Below are 21393 nucleotides of genomic sequence, written 5' to 3'. Positions count from 1 at the left end.
GTGTTTATACTGAATAAATTGAGGCCTGAAGTGCTGCTGCTTCTGACCACTGTATCCTTCATGACCACAGACTTGTCAAATCATTATTTCCAGGAGGTTGATTATCAAGGCATACTCTCAAGTTGACTCAGGAGATTTAGTTTACCCCAGCTGCCAACTCAGCCTGAGCACCTCTGAAATGTACAGATGAAGTCTCCCTAATTTGAGGTAGAATGGGATGCTTGTGGTCTTACTGTGCTGACAAGGATTCTGCTTAAATCTGTGACGCTATTCAGTTGCAGTGGAAATTGTCCAGCACTCCAGGAATTTCAGCTTTTCTGAAAGCAAAACAGGATCCTGCCCTGTAGATGTAGATGCTGGTGCACATTGGCTGGGCCAAAATACAAAGTATTTCCTTTGTACCTTCGCTATGCTGTGGACCCAGCAATTTAATATCTTTTGTACCTTTGTATATTTGTTTTGTTTTTTGTTTTTGTTGTTGTTTTTTGAGCTGCAACCATTTACACTTTTGCCAAAATCAGGTTCTGGGGTATTTGTTAGACATGTCCCCAGTTCACATCAGTATTGGATCTGATCCGGGCATACTTTAGTGGATTGGTATCAGCTAAAATGACCCAATTCAAAATCTGATTCTTTCATTACTGTGCTGTGTTTTACCCACCTCAGCCTGCTAGTGTTGCAGCTCTCCTTTAAGACAGCCAAGCTTTATACTGCAGCATCCTGCTCCTGCTTCACTCTCCAACACCACTGTACAACCACAAGTGAACTGATTTTTTTCCTTTAGTTCCAACAAAATAAATTCATATATCTATTATTTACAGTTAAAAACTTTACATTTTTGAACCATGACCTTCAGTATTTGTACCAAGAGGCAAGAAAAAAATGAGTGTGAGTGATGAAGTAGTCTACTGGTGGGTTATTTCAATATGTCAGATACATAAGCCATTTAATCAACATTTTAGTTACGAAAGTATCGGATCAAACATTATCAGCATTTGCCAAATATATATAAGACTCAGGCCAAAAAACTCACGAAATTTTTAGTATTTTTGATGTTCATGTTATTCTAATGTTGGCAGCCGCTATGTCAATATTTTTTTTTAATTAATGTGTTTTGTGTGATAGCAAGGAACAGAGTGGTAGTCCATTTGGAGTTTCCAAGTGTTCATGCAGTAAGTCAATTGCTGAGGGCTACTTTGCAATTGTCTTGTGTAACCCTGAAAAGATTTAAGCTGGCAGTTTTGAGAAGTACTCTTACTGTCCTTTTGTTTGCATGAGCATTTTGTGTGTGCGTAGTCATGTTTTCTGCTGGCACTGCACATCATCTAATGGTTCTCTTCTCTGCTAAGCAAAGTGATGTTTGGGATTTAACTTTTACTGACTCTTGTAAGTATAGACACATTAACAACAACGTGGCTTTTGGCGCCACAGTATCACTGATGGAGCAATTTGTGATTAACATTGATATGTCCATAGTGGAGACAGAGTGCTATGTAAATCCACTGCTACAATGATCATGCAGAATACAGACAAACCAGGTAAAAGCATACCATACCAGATGATTTTGTACAACATTTTAGATCATGTTTTCTCTGATGAATCTGCATGAATCTAAGACTGCAGGAATGTCTTTATTCTGTATGGAGCTTAGATTTATTTGAGGGCCTTGATGCTGTTTTATTCTACAAGGACACAGTCAAAAATTAATTCTAACAGATGAGGGCTGGTGCTAAGCATAGCAATCCTTTTGGTCTTTGAAGTAAAAGTACAGAAAAGAGGAACTACATATAAAAGGAGGTAAGGAATAGAGAGGGCTTTCATTTAAATTGATCCCATAACACCACCTGAAAAACAGTAAAATATCACCATGCACACACTCAATGGTCATCAGGCCTATGTGCACCATTCACTTGGACTGTCTAAAAAGAAAATCTAATTTTCTCTCTGTGTTTTTACTACCAGACTGTTGTCACTACATGCAAATCCTGTGAGGAACAACAATAATAATGATTTACTGCACACAGTGCATGAAGCCCTCCGATTAGCCCAGTCGCCTGCCATCCCACTCAATGCCCCAGACCCACCAGCCAGAGAACAGTTCATGCTGGGTCATGAAATGTCCAGGGGCAGTCAGAGTAATGTGGTACATGCTCCTCAGCTTTGTATGTGATGTGCATTACGCAGCAGAGAGAACAAAATAAATCAATCGTACAATCGATGGCAACGACCTGTTAAATGGCTATGTCTGGTTACATTAGAGTGTGCGTGCGTGTGTGTGTGTGGTGTAGTGCCATTTGTAATCTCACTGCAGGGTGACTTTCAGAACCAGTGGACTGGCACCAGTAGTTTAAATTATTCTGTGACTTAATTGTTTTGAACACATAACCAATGCATACATTAAAACCAGAGTTATGCTTTATTGAAATAAAATAGAAAAAACTCTGGTGATGAAGATATGGGTGATTTTACCCCAGCTGATCCATAGCTGTTAGACCATCACCTCCAAGACCAAGACTGAACTAGGATTTAACCAGCACTTAGACAGCTGAATTCTTTTATCATCTGAAGCTTCAGCTGGACGGTAGAAGACGACTGTGGACTCTACTTACTACTAATACTTCATGATCAGCAGAACAGGAGGAATGATTACAGCAACTAATACTATACAATACACACACTCATATGTGTATTGAAAAAGATATCGGTAACTATCCTCATTTAGGGAACTTGCTGGGTTGCTTTACAACACCAAAACAAAATATGTTACAGCAGAGCTTCAAGCATTGCCATGGGGTAGAATGAGTAAAACATAGACAATGGGGAAAAAAAACTTTCACCACATCTTAATTTTCTATAAAGCCCAAAGGAAGACTAGACACAGTGACAACAGGGGGAGGAGAGAGGGAAGGAGTGCTACCATCTTTATGACAGCGACAGAGTTTATGGCAAATGTGGCCTTCATTTCAAAACAGTAGCACATCTCTACCATAAAATAGAGGCTGATCATATAGACTGATTCATTTTTGATTTTTATTTTTGTATAATACACAGGGGTATCACAATGTGGAAATGAAAAGCTGTTTAAAGGTGCTACACACAGCAACTTTAGAGGCAAACAGTAACATTACCCAGCAGTTATTACATAACCAAAATCCTACAGTATATTTCACTCTACCCTCCTCTCATATAAACATCAAGGCTGCTGTTTCCTTCAACTGCAGCTCTCCTCTTTCCTTTTTTTTCCATTTATCTCCTCTCTTGTGGGGATTGGAGTTAATCTGGTGCCAAGATTTTCTGTAATCTGATCCAATTCCCTTTCAGACTCACAACACACATAACTCTCATCCGATTCATTGCTGATATAACCACAGAATAACACAAACACACACGCACACTCACAAATAGATCAGCTCCATTTCAGTGGTGCCACCTCTCTAATCCTTTTGCTGCAGGGAGCTGCCAAAGTAGTGGTGATCACCCACCCAAACACATGGAATACACAACCAAAAAACACACAGGCACAAACATATACAGTAATGCACACATGCACACATATCACATACATGCCTAAAGGCACTCAAAACCCACACAGACAAACTTACACACAGTCCCATATGCACCCACACGTTCATATTCATCCTAGCTGTAATGGAAAGGAGCTTGAGTGGAATCCCTTCATCCATTTGTCAATTCATGTATTCATCCCTCCATTCCAGCTCTTCTACAGGATTTAAGTCCATCACTTATTTCTTTCTCTTTCAATCATGTCTGTCCATACTCTTACTTCTACCCCCTGCCTCAGGTCATCCTACCTCTTTCTCTATTTCTGTTTTCCATTTCGTAGTTTCATTCTTATGCCAAATCATTTGCTGCACGTAAAGAGGACAACATATTTGGCCACCAAACTTGCAATGAAAAAAACAAACATGAAAAATATGAGGGCCACAAAGTCTTTCACAGGTCTTAACTTGAGGGATAAAACAACAATAAAGTGATCCTTATTGCTACTCTCCCAGGAGAACTTTTAGTCAAGAGGGTCCGGTAAATGGAATTTGTACTTATTATGTCATTAATTCTGGTGGAGTATTGAGACAGGAGAAGACTCCCTCCTGAACTGATGCCCAAATTACCCCATGTACAGTATAAGTGTTTGCTGAGCACTGCCATCAGTATTATATAATGTACACTTAACAGGTTGTCAATTTGGGACCAGAAACAACCAACAATGCTTTGCCAACAATGTTTCTGTATCTGTGGCATTATGACATTTAAATTCTGGGGGGTTATGCTCTTCTCCATGCTGGTTACGCTGTGATAATCTATCTAATCTATAGCATGTATACTAATAAAGAAAGAACAGCTTGCAAAAAATAAGAGGACACTCTTAATACAGTCTTGTCATACTGGCACTTGGAAGTCAGAAGGCGTCCTCTGATAATAGAGATTCTGACAAGACTTAAAAAATAAACAAGATTAAGTCTACAGCCAAACTAGCAGCTGTGTTAGCTCTGTACAAGAGGAAAAGCCAGAGAATCACCAGTCAGTTTAGGATTCATGATGTGCGATTAATCCATCTGAGTTTAGATATTTCAGCCTAGACCAAAACTGTGGATCGACCAAATGACCAGTGTTGCCAGTCCTGGAGCTATCCAGCTGCCATGGCTAATAAAAAGTCTTTCAAAAAAATGATTCCAAATTCCAATAGCATACCAACATACCACCTATGTATTTTCAATGTGAACTCCACAAGTATAGTTTCATTATGTTTACCCATTGCCTGAAAGGTCAGAGGTCAGGCTTAGCAACTGAAACTGGTGAAGACTTAATGTTATTTTCAAGGACACTTTAGCTGCCTGGATGAACGCCAACAGAGGGTCAGAAACAAGTCCTTCACTTGGAGCATGTGTCCTCACTCATTACTCTGCTATAATGCCAACCACCTTCTCTAAACCTGGATGTTTATTCAGTGCTAGATAAGGATGTACACAGTGCCTTGAAAAATGTCAACTCCTATCAGACTACCCAAAAAAGGTAAAATCCGGCATTCTACAAATAAACCACTTCGTTCTGAAGTGTGAACTATTCATTCACTATTCATGCTCACTGCTCTCTGATCCTTCCTTTTGCTTTTCTCCCTTCATCTCTTTTCCTCTTTTCCTCAACATGGCTACAAGTCAAAAAAGTTATTTTTCCCCACTGCCATCTCTCCATATGTGACACTTATCCTTTGCTCCACTTTGATCACTCTCTTCTTCTTCTCCCTTTATGGTTGTTGAGCATTCTGAAAATATGTCTTTTCAGCTCAAAATGCAAGGAAATTTAATAAGAAAGGAAGATGTCAAGAGTGAGTAAGGGCTGAAAGGTCACAGATGGACAGATGGCAGGAGAGGGACGCATAGATGGAGCAGAGGGACAAAAAAAAAATCAACTGGATGAAGGGCAGAAGATGGTGAATGAAGCAGATGAGTGGACAATGAACAGAGACAGGGTAAGGGAAAAGAGATACACCAATAGACAGAGAAAGAAGCAGAATTATCTAGCAGAGCTATAAGCAAAATCAAAGAAAGTATTTAAAGCGAGAGAACCTGACAGGGTGTTAGTAAGAGGCTCGAGATGAATAATGACTGAAATGTGTGATGTAAGAGTGGTGAAAGGAAAGGCCACAAGAAGCAGTAGAGTTTGCGTACATACTGTACAAGATGTAAGCAACTCTTGTCACTTAACTACAGCAAAGATGACAGTTTAGAGAAACAAAGCTCTTCATGGAAGCTGGCTTCATCTATCTGTTAATGATTCTTGTCATTCAGACATAGATGGCCACCATATAAATGTTCATTACAGCTCTGCTCTCACAGGTAAAAGTTTTTAAAACATGCACTTGGAGGCTTAATTACTAACAACTGTCAGTACAAAGGATGAAGGATCCATTTATCATTTATTAGTTTATCTTAGAAACATCTGTTGTATTCTGCTGCCAATTTTGTAGTTGTTTACAGTGCACAAGAGTAGAACAGGACACTGAGTTGAGACTCATTTTATTCCTATTTGCTCACATGCTGGAAGTAAGGCTCTCTGCTGGATATTTTCATTTTAAATAATTACAATATCCATGTAATTCTGAATACTGTGGCTGCTAAACACCATTATAATAATCACTGATATTGAGCATCAGACAAAGAGTCTATCTGGCCATTAGAATGAATTTTAGATGCACTGACTTGCAGTAAACAATGTGTGCGCCATCCACATTTTTTCTGCGTTCAAAGATCCATTTGTATGAAACAAATTGGCCATTCTGTAGCTGCAAACAAACAGTTTCAATGTGATTTTGCAGTCATGACAACATCAACGAAGACGTGGATGAAAAAATATATCGATCCATCCATCATTCTATGAACTGAATGGAAACAGTAAGGCCATCAGCCAGCACTGTAATGGGAGTTGTACATAGTGTGGAAGCAATGCAGCCATAAAGTGCACACACAGAAGCTAGAGAGATGGAGAGGGAGTCAAAGACGAAAGGTAATACAGACAGATTTTAAATCAATACAACCACAGACGACACCTAACAGGAATTTACAGTCCACATGTGGACACGCAGCATTGTGGGCTCATAAAATCTGATGTTTACTATCAATTAATTTAAAAAAAAGCCATCAAAGTGCAAAGTGCAGCCATAACTTTAGATGTACTGCAGGAACGAACAGAGAGGAAGACTCATCCCAAAATAACACCACACAGTTCAGAGAAAGTTTCTGTGGGCTGATTCACTGTCAGCAAACCAACTGTCACATTTTATGACAGCGTAAAATAAACTCCTATACAGCGAGAGTATGTGTGTGCATGTGTAGTTGGCTTTCACATCTTCTACCACATATCATTTTATTTTCTCTACTTTTCTTTTTACCCCCCGTAACCTTTACCTGTCCACCTGTGTTTCCTATCTCTTTTCTTCTCTCGGGTTCTGGAAATCTTATGGTTTCAACTCTGGCCTTTTATGAAATGTCACTGACAGCTGACTTCATGTGAAAATATTCCATTCATATCCCTGCAACTAAGCCAGAAAAGTGAAAAAAAATAAACACGTGTCTTTCTGCTTTGAAACACCAACGTATTACTACTATAAAAATTTGACTAATCTACAGTTCGAGATAAAATTTAGGTGCCATTATATTTTGTTTTATGGATTTAATAATCACCCTCCTTTGAAATAACTTAACAAATACACCTGTGTGCAAGTCAAAACTGTAGTACTATTATATAAATATATACACACACACACAAGTTACCAAATCAAATCAAGAGATGAAAAAAGGAACACTTAAATCTTAAATGTCAAGTATTACAGCTTTAAAACTTTTACCAACTTTCATCTTTCATTCCCACCTCATCTCTCTCTGAGTCCTGCAATATATGAGACCATAACATTTTGTAAGTGTTTTTCTGATTTTCTAGCCTATTACTCCACAAGCCTTCTCTCCATCTCTGTCTGCTCGCCTCAGCCTCCATCTCTCAATCTATGCCTCTTCCCACTGCTCAATCTTCCACCCCTCCATTTCTAAATGAGTGGTGCTCTCATGCTGGTATGACAGCATATGACCAGTTTTCCTGAGGTAAAGTGCCACTATGGCTGTCCTACAGTATAAGGTGACATGTTTATTATAGTAATCTGATGACAAAATCTTTCACTTTGCAGGTTAGCCAATGCCAACAGATACATGCTAAAAGGATCACAATATTTTCTGGTATACTGCAGGAACAATCTTCCAGGATGGTATTTAGATTTTGACACTGGGCATTAAAGCAAGCATGTGCACACAGTGTGATACATGTGATATTCCATTGATCAACTGCTTGTGCTGAGAAATGCAGCAACACATCATCAAAGTCTGGAAAGAAGAGGGCTTCCTGGAGAACTCAATCTTTAAGGATCAGCTCATATTGCACTAGCAGGCATGATCACAAACCATATTTTCTTTCTTTCTTTCTTTTTTCAAATAAAAATAGTATTTGTCTTAACAGAACTCCTATAGACTTTTTTTTACAGCAGACATTTTTACATGTTACCAAAAAGTTGAAACTTTATATCCCATAAAGTGCCAAGTGTGTGGTGAATTCAAATAATCACACACACACTGCAGGTCAAACTGTCAACAGTCTTATCCTCCACATTTCCCATTACCCCTAAATCTGACTGCACCCATTTTTCTCAAATCCCTCTTTTCACATCTTACTTACACCATGGTGCATTTTAAGGCTTCCCCTCTTGCTCCACCTCTCCTCCCTGATCTCTTATCCCTCTTTTCATCCTATCCAACCTCTCCTATTCTCTGCTCATCCCTCCACCCAAATCTCTCTTAATATCAAGCATTATTCCTCATTTTTTTTAAGTCAGTCAGTGATGGCTTCTTCTCCTCCACTTTGCCTTTACTTCTTTCACTCAGTCCCCTCTGTCTCTTGTTCTGCCCTCATTCACCCTTTACTCTGTCAGCAGTAAATGGAGGTATAATGAGCTTGTTGTCTGTGACATGATGAGGAGGAGTGAATACAGCTGCCTAATGATCAAAGAGCACCACACAACAGACACAGCTGGACAAAGGCAAGCACACACATGCACGTACGCAAATATAAGCATCAACATCACACACAGCTGCAAACAAAGATTAATGTTTGCCCATGCAGAGAGGTGTGTCCACTGAATCCCAGACACACAAACACATTTACATCTATTCTCAGTAGAGATACATAATTAGTAACTTAGACATAAAATCTGACCAAAAGCTATTTTTCTTCCTCCTATGCTCTCTCCACAGCGTCCTCACTCTAGGCATACCTCCCTCTTTCTGGTGCCTCCATCTCACTCCCTGCTTGCTCTCTTCCCCCACACCCTCCTTTCTCCTCTTTCCCTTACTCCCTCGTTTTCACTCCTTCCAAAAGGTAGTCAGGGCAGAAATGGGTTTTCTACTTCATAAGATTGTATTTGTGTGAATGTGTCCGCACGCTGCTTTGTGTGTGTTAAACTAAGATTTGGCTGCAGTCCGTGCGATGACACCCACATTGCAGCGTTTGACACAGCCAGAGGGAGTAAGGAACTGGAGAGAGAAAAAGGGAAGGGAGAGGCACAAGGGAAGGAAAGATGACAAGAGTGGCAAAAAATACAAGGAGGAGAGATGATTTTGTGTTTATTCCTATTTATGCATGTGTGATGTGTATATGTGTGGGAGCCTTGTGTCAGTGCATTTCTATATGATAATGTATGTTACATGTCACTCCAAATTTGCGTCAGCTTAATGTATCCAGTATGTGTACAATATGCATGTGTTCATTTGCATGTTTCCTACACTGGACACAGCTTTTTTTGTAGGCACATGGGCACACAAATATACATCTATGTCCCTGCCTTTTGTTGTGTGAATACATGTTTATATTTGCGTCAGTTTTTGTCCCCTATGTGTATGCATTTTCCTGCAAATCAGTTTTAACCCATAAACAGCCAATCATACACACACATCTAAAATACGTTTATACTCCTACATACTGAAAGTCAATAAAATAGTTCAGAATTTAGATCATTTTCAATGCATACATCAGTTTTACCCCCTATGTGTTTCATCTAGAGGACAACTAATGAAGTATCACACACCATGACGCTAATTATAGTTAGAATTTAAATAGTTTGCTCCAGAAAAAAATGAAACAAAGTTTCAACTCTACACTAAAAATAAAAAAAAAAAGATCAATCTAAACAGAGAGCAAAACAGTGTTTGTTTGGATGGGAAAGATGGAGCACGGTTGAGTATTGTGTGCAGACACATACACACCTGTCACAGACAGAGTGACAGTCCAACAGAGAAAGAATCGGAGAGAAAAGACACAAAAAGTCAGGGGAAAAATGAAGACAAGCAGGAGCCTGTAAGAAAGAGAGGGGATAATCAGAAAAAATTCACTGGACAAAGAAAGGGTAGAGAGCGAGTAAGAAAGAAAAGGAGAGAGGTGTGACAAGAGAAAGTGAAGTAGTTGACTTAAGTGTTGTACACATTATCCCATGTGCATAAGCAGGGAGTTTCACTTAACAGGGAAAAGGGCTGATGTAAGCAAGTCAGTTGAGCACATGTTTATGTATGTGTGTCCACCCCTGTTGCATTAACAGCTCTTGCTTTCTTAAACAAGTAAAACAAGGGGATGAGGGAAGAGAGAGCAAGTGAGGGGGAGCAAGCCATCCCCCATTCTTCTCTCCAGTGGAGTATAAGTGCAGCAATTACCAGATTCATTCAGCATCTATAGCTGCAACCAAAAATGGCCAATCTAGTTAACAGGATACTCACTCAGTGCTCATGCTTTGTGTGGGAGAGAACAGAGGGACAGTGCTCCTGTGTACTGATATTTAAGTAAAAAAAAACTCTAAAAACTTATTTTCTTTCCAATTTATTTTCCCTATAGGAAAATCATCTTTCTTCTAGCTCTCCCCATTAGAAGGATTCCACTTTTCACTGCATGCAGCAACACATTATGGCAACAGTTCATCTGCCCGCATTACAGGCTTTCTTTGGAAAAATTGTTCCCCATGTGTTCTTTCAGCCCTCAGAGGACAGAGCTGGCAGAAAGCAGGACAGTTGTGCAATACAGTAGACCCATTTAGATATACTGTACATCATTAGGATACTAGATAAGCAGTGATCTAGTGCAGACCCATCAATGTTGCAAAATGAGGCCTGACGGGGAATCAACACCCCAATGTGACACTGATGATTTCATTACAAGCTAAAGTGTAATTTACAAGCTTCTGCCAAAAAGTAGCCCAGCACGCCTGTCAGTAGTCAGGGACTAATGTCTCTTTGGCAGAGGCTGACAGTCATTAATTCAATTAGAAATTAACAAAATTGAGTGGACTTCCTGACTGCAGAGTTTAATGTCAAACTGTGGGGTCACTGTGCTCGATTAACAATGTGTTTATGTGGGAAAATCAAGTATTTAGTACAGTGGTCTAGCTAAAGGACCAGCTCCTTGTGCTTTAACTTACAAAAATAAGTTAATCTAGACTGCAACCATACAAAATAAATGTTTATGGCTGGCATCCACAGCTACAGTGCAGCTACAGAACAGAAGAAACAAAAATGGATTCACCAAGAAAATGCCATTGAACCTCCCATTAGCAATAAAAAGCTTGTGACCTTTGAAGACATTTAAAATAAAGAACTTATATACTTTTATAACAACAGGTCAATGTGTTTGTCTGCAGTAACCCAAGGATCCATGATCATTTTGGCACCAGTCAGTAGTTAACTTTACAATAATCAGCACACAGGAGAGAACAGATTCATGTGGTAAATTTTGAAATATTTATTTCTTTTTATTTATTTTATTTCTAAAAATGATTATTTTTAGGACTATTTTATCTTTCCATTTTAGTGTTATGTGTTTGTGGGTAATTTAGACTATGTTATCCAGTTAATTTTGGCCTTTTTTGGCACCTGATGTGTTTTGGTTGGTTCATTGCTCAAATGTTTTGACACATTGTAATGATTCAAAATTACCTGAATCTGAAGATTCATTTAAGTATAAACTACATAAAAACCATGTTCTAAAGAGCACCTTCATTTTGCAGTTTGAGTACGGTTATCTTGCTTTTGTACCAGGCATTGCATTATTCATAGCAATGCACTTTTCACTGTTCTTTAGTGTTATTACTGCACATTGTGATACAAGCAGTGCAAAAGCTTCCTTGCTGCTCTCTCCCACCACTTCTCCATCCCTCCATCCTTCCACCTTTCCCTTGGCTCTAATTTCAGAAATCACAGTTGGCTTGAGTTTCCTCCCAGCTGGCGGAAAGAATCAATACCTCCCCTCTTTTGTCTTTCCCTCACTTCCTCTCGTCTCAGTCCCTGCATCCTCTAACCACCTCACTCTCTCTCTGTATTCTTCCCATTAACACCAGGTATATCTTTTTTCCTTTTCCTTACTTATATTCGCCTCCATCCATCCATTTCCCTTATTTCCCCTTTCTGCTTTACTGCCTGGTGCTCTCTCACCCTCCAATCTCCCTACATCTATACCTCCCTCTCTCCATCATTCCATTGTCATTTCCCTTCTAGATAGTCTCAGATTGCTGACTCTCCTGTCTAAGGGATTCTATTCCCAAAAAGCCTTCTATGCTCATCTTAAAACCAAACACACACACCCATACACACTCCTATTACTCCTATTAATAACCAGCAATAAAAAAAACACTGCCCATTTCAATATCACACTTACTCAGTGCTTAAATTTACAAATGTATGCAGTGCACACACGCACAGGCATGAGGATTCTTCAGGCATAAGGATACAAGCCACAGATGCTCAAAATAGCACCCATCCAATCACAAGTGCCAATGTCACCCTGACACGCAGGCCTCCTGCACTACTTTGTATCCTACATTACACACACCACAGCAGAATCTGTCTTTGCCTTCTGCAGACAATGGAGCACGCCACATACACAGATACTGACCAAACTAATGAAAACTAAAACAAACTAATGGAGAAGGGAAAAAAATCAGTGGAGGAAAGCAGAGATTTATTGCTTATTTGTACTTATAATGCAATCAGTTATTTTGTATTAGCTTGTGGTTACAGCTGTAAAATGTGCATTATTGTTGGTTTGTTCCATCAGCGCGTTTTTGCACTGTCAATTAGATAGTGTGGGCATTGATGTGACACTGTTAATTCTTGGGTCTGTAAAACAAAAAAAAAAGCTTCCAGGGACTGGTTGTTAACAGCAGCTTTCACTGCTGGTCATAGATTGAATAACTGCAGCACAACAACAGAGAGATAAATAGATTTAGTTATATGTACATGATAGAGCTACATTTTGGGAGTGATCATGTAATTAGATTAATTTAAATTTAATTTGATTATGGCCTTAAAGATTCAATTACATTACACAATTTCTAGCATTGCATAAATATGAAAGCACTAATCAGAATTATCCTGAAACTTAAAACTTCTTTTCATTCCACATACACAAAGCTGTTCTGTTACCTTTTGACGTGAAATCTAATCTTTTGCATATATGGTAATAATTTGGTTTCCATCATGAAGGTGTTTTGAATATTCTGCTTCCCTAATTGTACTATTTATAACAAGCAACCAGACAGTGCTTCAGTTCATTCAGTGCTAATGAAGTGATCCCAATCTAAGGGTGACAGTGGGTGCACATTTTCTTCACAACTGTCAAATTTTTCCAATGTTTCTCTAATCTTTTAAATGATTGGAGAAATACGTGGTAGTTTTACTTCTGCGGAGTGACAAAACTTTGCAAATGAATTAATAAATCACTGTTTGGTTAAACTGCATCCAACTCAAACATGTGTAACTGGTGTTAAGTTTTACAGGGTCGCAAGCAAACAGGTTTGTGACCAGTGCACTAATGCGCACATACTGTCTGCAGATGATTTTAAGAACTGATACTAGATTACTGCAACTGGTCATATCACTGAGTGTTCTTTCATTTTAGTCTTATTAGATGATGACTTCCAATTTCGCTATAAACTAAGGTATTAAGGGGAAAAAGTTAACAGGTGAAGACACAATAAAAGAAGTTAAGGCAAACTGGAAAAAACAGACAAACATGAGCCAGAACATAAATAATTAAATTGGAGAAAAGAAAGAAGACGAAAACTGACAGCTGCTTGAGTTCACTGAGAAAAAGTGAGGAATATTTTTCATCTACCCCATTTCCAAATGCTGGTTTTCCTGATGGAATATTAAAATATGCTCTTAGGGCAAAAAGAGCTGGTGGTTTTGAAAAATGGGACAAAACACACAAACGTGCAGGGTGTTTGTGAGTCTTTAAGTAGTAATGATTAAAATACACTGACCACCTCCAGTAACAAAGTGGCAATCTGAATTCTGTCTGCCAGGGACATGACTCGTCTGAGCGAGAGCATGTCATCCCTTTACTCACTGTCGCCATGATTGACAACAGAACTAATTCCACATTTAACACTTTCAGCAGTTTGACGGACGTGTGTGTACACACAAACAGAGTTTACAGAGAGACATGGTGCAAAAAGCCTCAAACACCAAGCAGCATAGACTGAAACACACTCGAAAGAAATGTGATGTCACACACACACACACACACACACACACACACACACACACACACACACAAGTCTATCTTGAATACGCACAAACCCATAGCAGGTGCTATTATTTAATTATGGCTAAAGTCAAGCTGCACACACATTCACACCATTGTAACTAAGAATGCAAACATTCAAGTAACACACAAATTTGGAGGGGGATATGCCTCAGAACTCTCTGCAATAAGAATATTAAAGGATAATTCTGGTAGATTTCTCCCATGAAGAGAACAAAACCAAAAATTCATTTGATTCCAGTTGTATATATAGTATTTGTATAGTCAAACCACTGTGTAAACTAAAACTATTAAAACAAATCAGCCAGCCACAGTTTCACTGAGTGAAATGTTTCTTTATTATGTGAACTAACAGTCTTTGCTTTATTTTGAGTCAGTCCTAGAGACATCATCCTGCAGCTGTAAATGCCCTCTAACGCAATGAATGTCTATTAATCCACCGCTGAAAAAAAACATACTCCTGTTTGAGAAATGTCTGCTAAAACATACAGACCCCAACTGTTTTACAAAATGAAACTATATTATGACCCATTTTCTTTAAGATTTACATCTTAAGCAGGAGTCGGCTCTGGGCCGAGTGCCGCACACAGAGTAGGTAAGCCAAAAAGGCAGAAAAACACTTTATTTTAATCCTTCATGAGATTTCTTTCACAAGAAAAATATAAAATAACACCATAGTCACTATTTCAGCAATCTTTTTAAAAACAAAATATTACAACAGCAAGGGCTGTTTAGGTTACACTGCATATAGACACATACTCCTCACTGGGACACAGAAATATGCACTTTTGCTTTGTTGAGAGTGCTGATGAGTTGTGGACATATTTGTGCTTCAGAGTAGCAGTTTTCTCAGGGGATAGTAAGAAAACAAGCAGGCAAACACTAGAAAAATACTGAACACAAACAAACATTTCTCCCCAGTTCTCCAACACACTCAGCTACAAATTATGCTTCTCTTCAAATCATCTTGCCAATAGATTTCAATCTTTATCTACTGTTCTATTATCTCCATCTCACACTTTACACAGCAGCAAAGTAGCACATTTTCTGCCCTCTTCCACTCCTTTTACTCTACAAGGGTACAAAAAAAGGGAGAAGAGTTGTTTTCTGGCCTGGCTTCAATGTTGCCTGCTCATTTCTGCCAAAAATAAAACATTCACATCCCTCTTCACCACCCAAAAACACTAACATAACTGAGTGGGAGAGACTGCGTCATGAACAGTGTAAAATGCACCAAAGTCTCAACTGTCAACATTCTTCCCCCACACAAGTACCAGAACTGAATTCCTAATTACAGCTGCACAAATATCTAACAATTACTCTGCCTACTCCCCGTCTTAAGGTTAAACCGATAAATGTGCCATGAAACAAACATGGCAGATACTGGAGCCTTGCTGACTTTAAAGTCACCTATGAACACACACCTGCTTGTCTTTCCTCTCACATACACCAAGACAAATGTTGAGCTAATTAGACACATGGTTTTGTTGCCCACAGATATCTAAGGTGAGCTTACATGCATACTAAAACACCTGCCTGTTGTTGAGCTAACAACCATTCCAAGGCTTGTTGTGCTACTCTCATCTGAGAGTCACTCAGAGTATCACATCCTGTGTGAGGCCTGTTTTGTCAGAAAAGAGTGCAGAAACTTGCTGACAAACTGTAACATAAAGATAGCTCCACTGGAAAAAAGCCCAAAGTGTAGGTGAGACAGCTTAGCATAATAATGGAAAAAATTACAATACAAATAAAAATGGAAAAAGTCATAGTCAGTTATATAACCATGTCTGGATTTTGGGATCAAATATAAAACATTTTTTAATACCAAAAGAAACCACAAGATGAATTAGATGAAACATAATTGTAAATAATCTATTTCCATTACACTGTATGTCTAATTACTATGGGATGGTGAACTATATAGCTGACAACTAGTATGTACTGTAATTGACGCACACAAAATGATCATAAAAACAATGAGCAATGGAAAGAGTAAATTCAAACTGCAAAGGCAAAAATCACAAAGCAGTTCATAATACCAGTAGTCTGGTCGTAAAATGTAACAAATGGGCATGGTGGCTAAGCCCCACCTAAAATCTTTCAAATAACCCTGCCACTGAGGTGAAATTACATTTATTTTCTAGACATACACTGTACACTGTATGTACAGTATACATTGAGCTGCTAAAGAACATAACGAACCTGTGATGGCAGGATATGATACTAGGTTGCAGTAGTTAACAGCTGGAGTTCAAGAACATGTGCTCAATGAAAAGGACAAAACCAACTAGGAAAAAAAGAGAAATATTCAACATTAACAAAACAATTTAAAGAGAAACAAGACCAGGTAAGCCTAGGTTAGCATCACTACAGAGAGACCTTGTGGGAAAACACTTAAGTTTTAAATGACACTGGACCATTTTCACTCTGTTCCACAAAATGCATACTCTCTTGTGATGGTACTAAGGAAAGAACATTCAGTGTTAATGACAATCCTGCTCAGTGCTTTAGTAAAAAGCAATGATAACTAATCTGTTGTCAAACAACAGTAAATGTATCTTCCTATGAATTATGCAGTTGCCAAACAGAAAAACATTTACCACTTTTCACTTCTTATTGATACAGCTGTCTTGGGGCAGTCAGTGAAACTTGTAAATGAAAGTGTGTTTTAAGATTTTGTCAAATTTAATCTCCAGTGTCTGAGTCATGTTATTTTATGTTTTTTGTCATTATAGTCTATGATAGGATCCTGCAGCATATGTGTTGAGTGAGTAAACCACTGCCCATTTGTGCACAGATGTTGCAGGGCTCAGAGATAGCACATTTAACTTGTTGACAGTGAAGAAAGGAGGATTTATGCCCAAATGCAGGTTTTCAACTTCACTTCCTGATAAAACTCATGCTCACCAAGCAGCGGGTGTCTGCTGGTACCTGCAGCTGAACCTTCTCCAGAGTGGTGTATTCAAAGCTTCTCAACCCACTGCAGATGCAGAAATACCCATACAACTGCTGCACAGCAACACAGATATCAAAGAGGTATTTAAAAAGAAACAAAATCATCACATGCAGCAAATGGATGATTGAGCAAGAAATGAAGCGTCCAATCAGTAGGCCAATCACTTTGATTATGAAAACCTCACAGTGCTATAGTGAGATGCATCATTCATAAAACTAATCAGGACTGGCTGAGATATTGCATGTGCTGGGTAAATTAAAGGTCAGTAACGGTCCTCCCCATAAAAACAAAAAGGCAACAAAGAGACAGCAGCCAGGCAATCAGAGCGGAGAGAAAAAACAAAACTATTACCAAGCCAGTATACAAAATCATCTGTTTGAGCAGTAGAAAACACACAACAGTATAGCAGGCCATTTGACAATATCTCTGATTTTCTTGTGAGCTCTGGCTTTATATTCACAGCTCTGAGCTCAACACTTTTCACTGAGAGCTAAAGTAACTTCCTGTAGCCGTCAGTGTTGCCAGGCAACTTTGTTCTCTGGGACATTCTATCAGGAAATGCTGTGGCCTACAGTGAGTTCAAAGACTGCACCGTTTCTCTGAAAGGCTCCGATGGAGGCCACTGATAATGGAAGATGGGTGATACACAGACGAGATGAAGGGGGACAGACTGCCAGCACTATGGAGATGCCATTAAGACCAGATAAGAGCGGAGATACAGCAGGTGTGTGTTGGGGAGTAGGAAAAAAGATGGTAAATGTGTATATGCATGAGTGTCTGAGCACAGAGAACCAAGAGTGGGGAGAATAAAGCATCCAGTGCTTTCTATATATACATAATATCTTTCTATGTTTTTTAATGTGGGGTTTTTTTTTTTTTTTGTTTGTTTGTTTTTTTGGTGTGTGGGTACAAGCAAATGCTGGAAAGACTGCATTGTGAACATGCAGGTATTCTGTTCACATGTACACACGTGATACAATAGCAGTTTAATGCCTGAAACATTATGCCATTACATTTCAATGAGCTGCTGATTAAATTGAAAAGGTTCTAATTACACTGCAAATTGGACTGGACGCATAAAGGTGTCTGAGCACACTGAAAGAGTCCACAAGAAGGGTAAACTATGGAAAACTGGCCACTTGAGACTACCACATATCCCTTGTAATGTGTGTGTTTGTGTATGGGCAAGAGCTACAGTTTTACACCAACACAAATATTTCGCATAAATAAACCCCCTTTATCATTTTCTATTCTATAAAATGATAAATGTCACACACATACCAAACTGTCACAAACACACGCATTAGTAACATCCAACTGAGTACCAAAGTTCAGCCTCACTGTTGCTTAGGGAGCAGGTTTCAGCACCTGTGGTGAGAGCTGGGTTCAGATCTGAAGTGGATGCCTTCACTGTTGGGACTGACACAAATTGAAATGCAATCACAACACAGACCAGGGAAATGCAACTATGGGAGGGAAGGAGAAGAAGAGGGGGACGGGGTATCTGGAACTAGGAAAAAGGAAGATGAGGCTGAGAGAAAGTGAGACCCCTGGTGATAATCTGCAAATGCTGCAGGTTTTGCTTCACTTTTGTGTGTCACTTCTTATTCATGTCTGCATTACCATACTTGTGAGGACTTATTCAGTGTCTACATTTATCTAGAAAAGTCTACTACTACTACTCTTACTACAGTGGTCTCATGGAATAATCTGCAATTTCACCTGAATCAAATAAGTCATACCTTTCTCTAACTTTGAAACAGTTTACAGTGTTCGTCTTCTACCGGTTTGAGAATGCTTTAATTGAGCCTGTGCCTTATTTATTTTCGTTCTATATTATATTGTCTGTTCCAGTTATTTTGTCAGCTGTTAACAGGGCGCAGTATAAGTAACTTTCTTTTCTCAAATCCTAAAACTGCAAATCTCTGATTTGGTACTGAATGTTTCAATACGCCAACATTATATAAATCGGCATTTTGGAAAATATGTTAATTAGCATTCTTGAGGAGAGTAAGATGAAAAGATACAACTCTAAGGTCTATTATACATATAAACATATAACACCAGAATTCACTGTGCTCAGATCAAATAAAATGTTCTCCTAAGTAGTCACATCACATGTTCATAATATTTACATTCATTAATATGGCTATCATCTTATTACCATTTACATGTATATATTTTTCATAATCTTTTTATACATCAATTGATCTGTCAGATTAGATCATTTAACTTCTACACTTTTCTCCTCTCTCCTTTTTTGAAATATTTGGGTTCTTGAGCTTGAGGCATGCAGCCATCTTGTACTAGCCTCCCTTTATGATTATCTTGTTCTATGAATGCTTATGTGGGTGCATGATAGTTGCAATAATTATTTTTTCTTTTTGCAAAGGAGCTTCCTTTTGTCTTCTTGCAATGTATTTTTAGTTAAAAATCAAGCACACCGCCTTGACAAGCACAAACTAAAATATATTACTGGTAATGGCAATTATACCTACTATGTACAAATGAGGTCAAATAAACAGATTCACTTGATGGAGTTCATTCACTTGAATTCAAGAATTCAGGGTTTGAAAACAGGAGAAAATCTTCCCCCTGCATGTAAGCAACAACAGTTAGTGCTCTCAAACAGACGGCACACCAGAGTTGTGCCTGTGTGATGGAGCTGAAATGCGTCCATGCACTTGGTCAGTGGATGTCCTCTGAAGAATAGTAAGCAGGTTTGTGCATGAGCGTGCATGCATGCTGTACTTGTTGGTACCTGTCATACATTGTCATTTGAGGAGCCACATCACTCTCTTGGCTCAAATGGTAATACACAGATTCATGGACAAGTGCTTGCTGCTGCTTTTTAACACACACACAAGGAGACATGGTTCGTCACTTAACGCAGATAAACTGGATGTTGTTGTGAGTTGATTGCAGAAAAAAAAAAATCACCACCACAGCAAGGTCATATCATGAGTCTCACATAAAGTTTCTATGTTGCTCTTATACAACCATTTCTCCATCAGTATCATCAAGGTCATTTCTTTATCAAATCACCATTCTAGTCTCTATCCTCCTCTCCCACTCTTTCCTCATCACTTCTATCCATCCCTCAACTGGGCCATTACCTGAAAAGGCCATTACTTGAAATCTCCTCTAAGAGATGAGGCTTGACTTTTAAGTGATGCTGTCATGGTAGAGCTAAGTTTCTGGTTACACTAAAGCGAAAAACTGCAGTATAATTTGCAGTATAAAGACTAGATACAAGGTGAGCTTTCACTTTGCAGGAATGTTTTTGCATGTTGTACCTGAGCAGAATGCACAATTGGTGGCAATAATCACACATATGTTCAAGGAAAACACTCAAAAACTCTTTAAACACTCATTTCTAGAATTGCATTTACTGTCTGCACTGTTGACATCAATTTCCACCCATTTTCAAATAGCATTTTCATTTTCACAATTTGGCAAAGCACTAATGCCCCCCCCCCCTCATTTGAATCACAGGTACAGAGCACATTAAAATTCCTGGGTAAAATCCAGTTGTTTTGTCAACCAATTACAGACCGAAAAATGAATAGCACTGGGAATTTGCTCAAACTTCCTAAATACAACCCAAAGCTCGAGGGTCCTCGCCAGGAAGGCTTTTTCAGTTTCAGTGAACAATTTCTCCTCAAGTCTGCCAACTTTTTTTAACAAGTGGTCAAAACTCTGAAGCACTGCACAGTCAAAGTGCTGACACCTGCCTTGACAGTTCAGAGAAAATACTGCTTCCTAGTGAATAATCTGCCTTAACATTAGGGTACAGCCACATGAATATTTAACACTTTTTAATACACACCTATTAATTTTGTGTGCTCAGTGATTAAAATATCATTAAGTAGAGGTTCTGTCATTTTCCCCATTCTCCCACAGAAGCGTTTTCCCTGAGTAATGGAATGGTCTAGTTAACCTGAATCTTTGGGAAATGCCTGTATGACAGGCTGAAAGAGCCAGCAGAAATCACAGGAGCTTTGTGGCTGATTGATACTGGCTTCTACACCAAACACACAGCCATACCTGTCTGGCGAGGTTGACAGCATCAGCGTGAAGTCGGTCTCTCAGATGAGGGTCCAGTTGGAAAGCAGGCGCAATCTCCACAACCTTCAAAACAACAAAGATTGTATTGATGTGACCACAAGATTTTCAGAACATAAAATGCAGGAGAATGTCAATGTCAGGACAATAAGACATACTTGTCTCACCTCAGTGATATACTCATCACCTGCAAAGGCTGCGTCTGAACACTTCTAAGAATTAACTTTGAC

General features: G+C 38.9%; 1 protein-coding gene across 2 annotated transcripts in view; it reads right to left on the bottom strand.

Annotated features, from left to right (window-relative positions):
* LOC108893161 (pyruvate carboxylase, mitochondrial) overlaps nucleotides 1–21393 on the bottom strand; it is a 261450-nt gene that overhangs the window by 213672 nt on the left and 26385 nt on the right. For both annotated transcript variants that reach the window (XM_018691027.2, XM_018691021.2), the window contains exon 9: nucleotides 21146–21229. In XM_018691027.2, the coding sequence (XP_018546543.1) occupies nucleotides 21146–21229 (84 nt within the window). The remainder of the gene's footprint in view (nucleotides 1–21145; nucleotides 21230–21393) is intronic.

The sequence above is a fragment of the Lates calcarifer genome, linkage group LG15 (assembly GCF_001640805.2).
Source record: "Lates calcarifer isolate ASB-BC8 linkage group LG15, TLL_Latcal_v3, whole genome shotgun sequence".
Lineage (NCBI taxonomy): Eukaryota > Metazoa > Chordata > Actinopteri > Centropomidae > Lates > Lates calcarifer.
The sequence above is the reverse complement of the archived record's forward strand: the minus strand, read 5'-3'. Positions and strand labels throughout refer to the sequence as shown.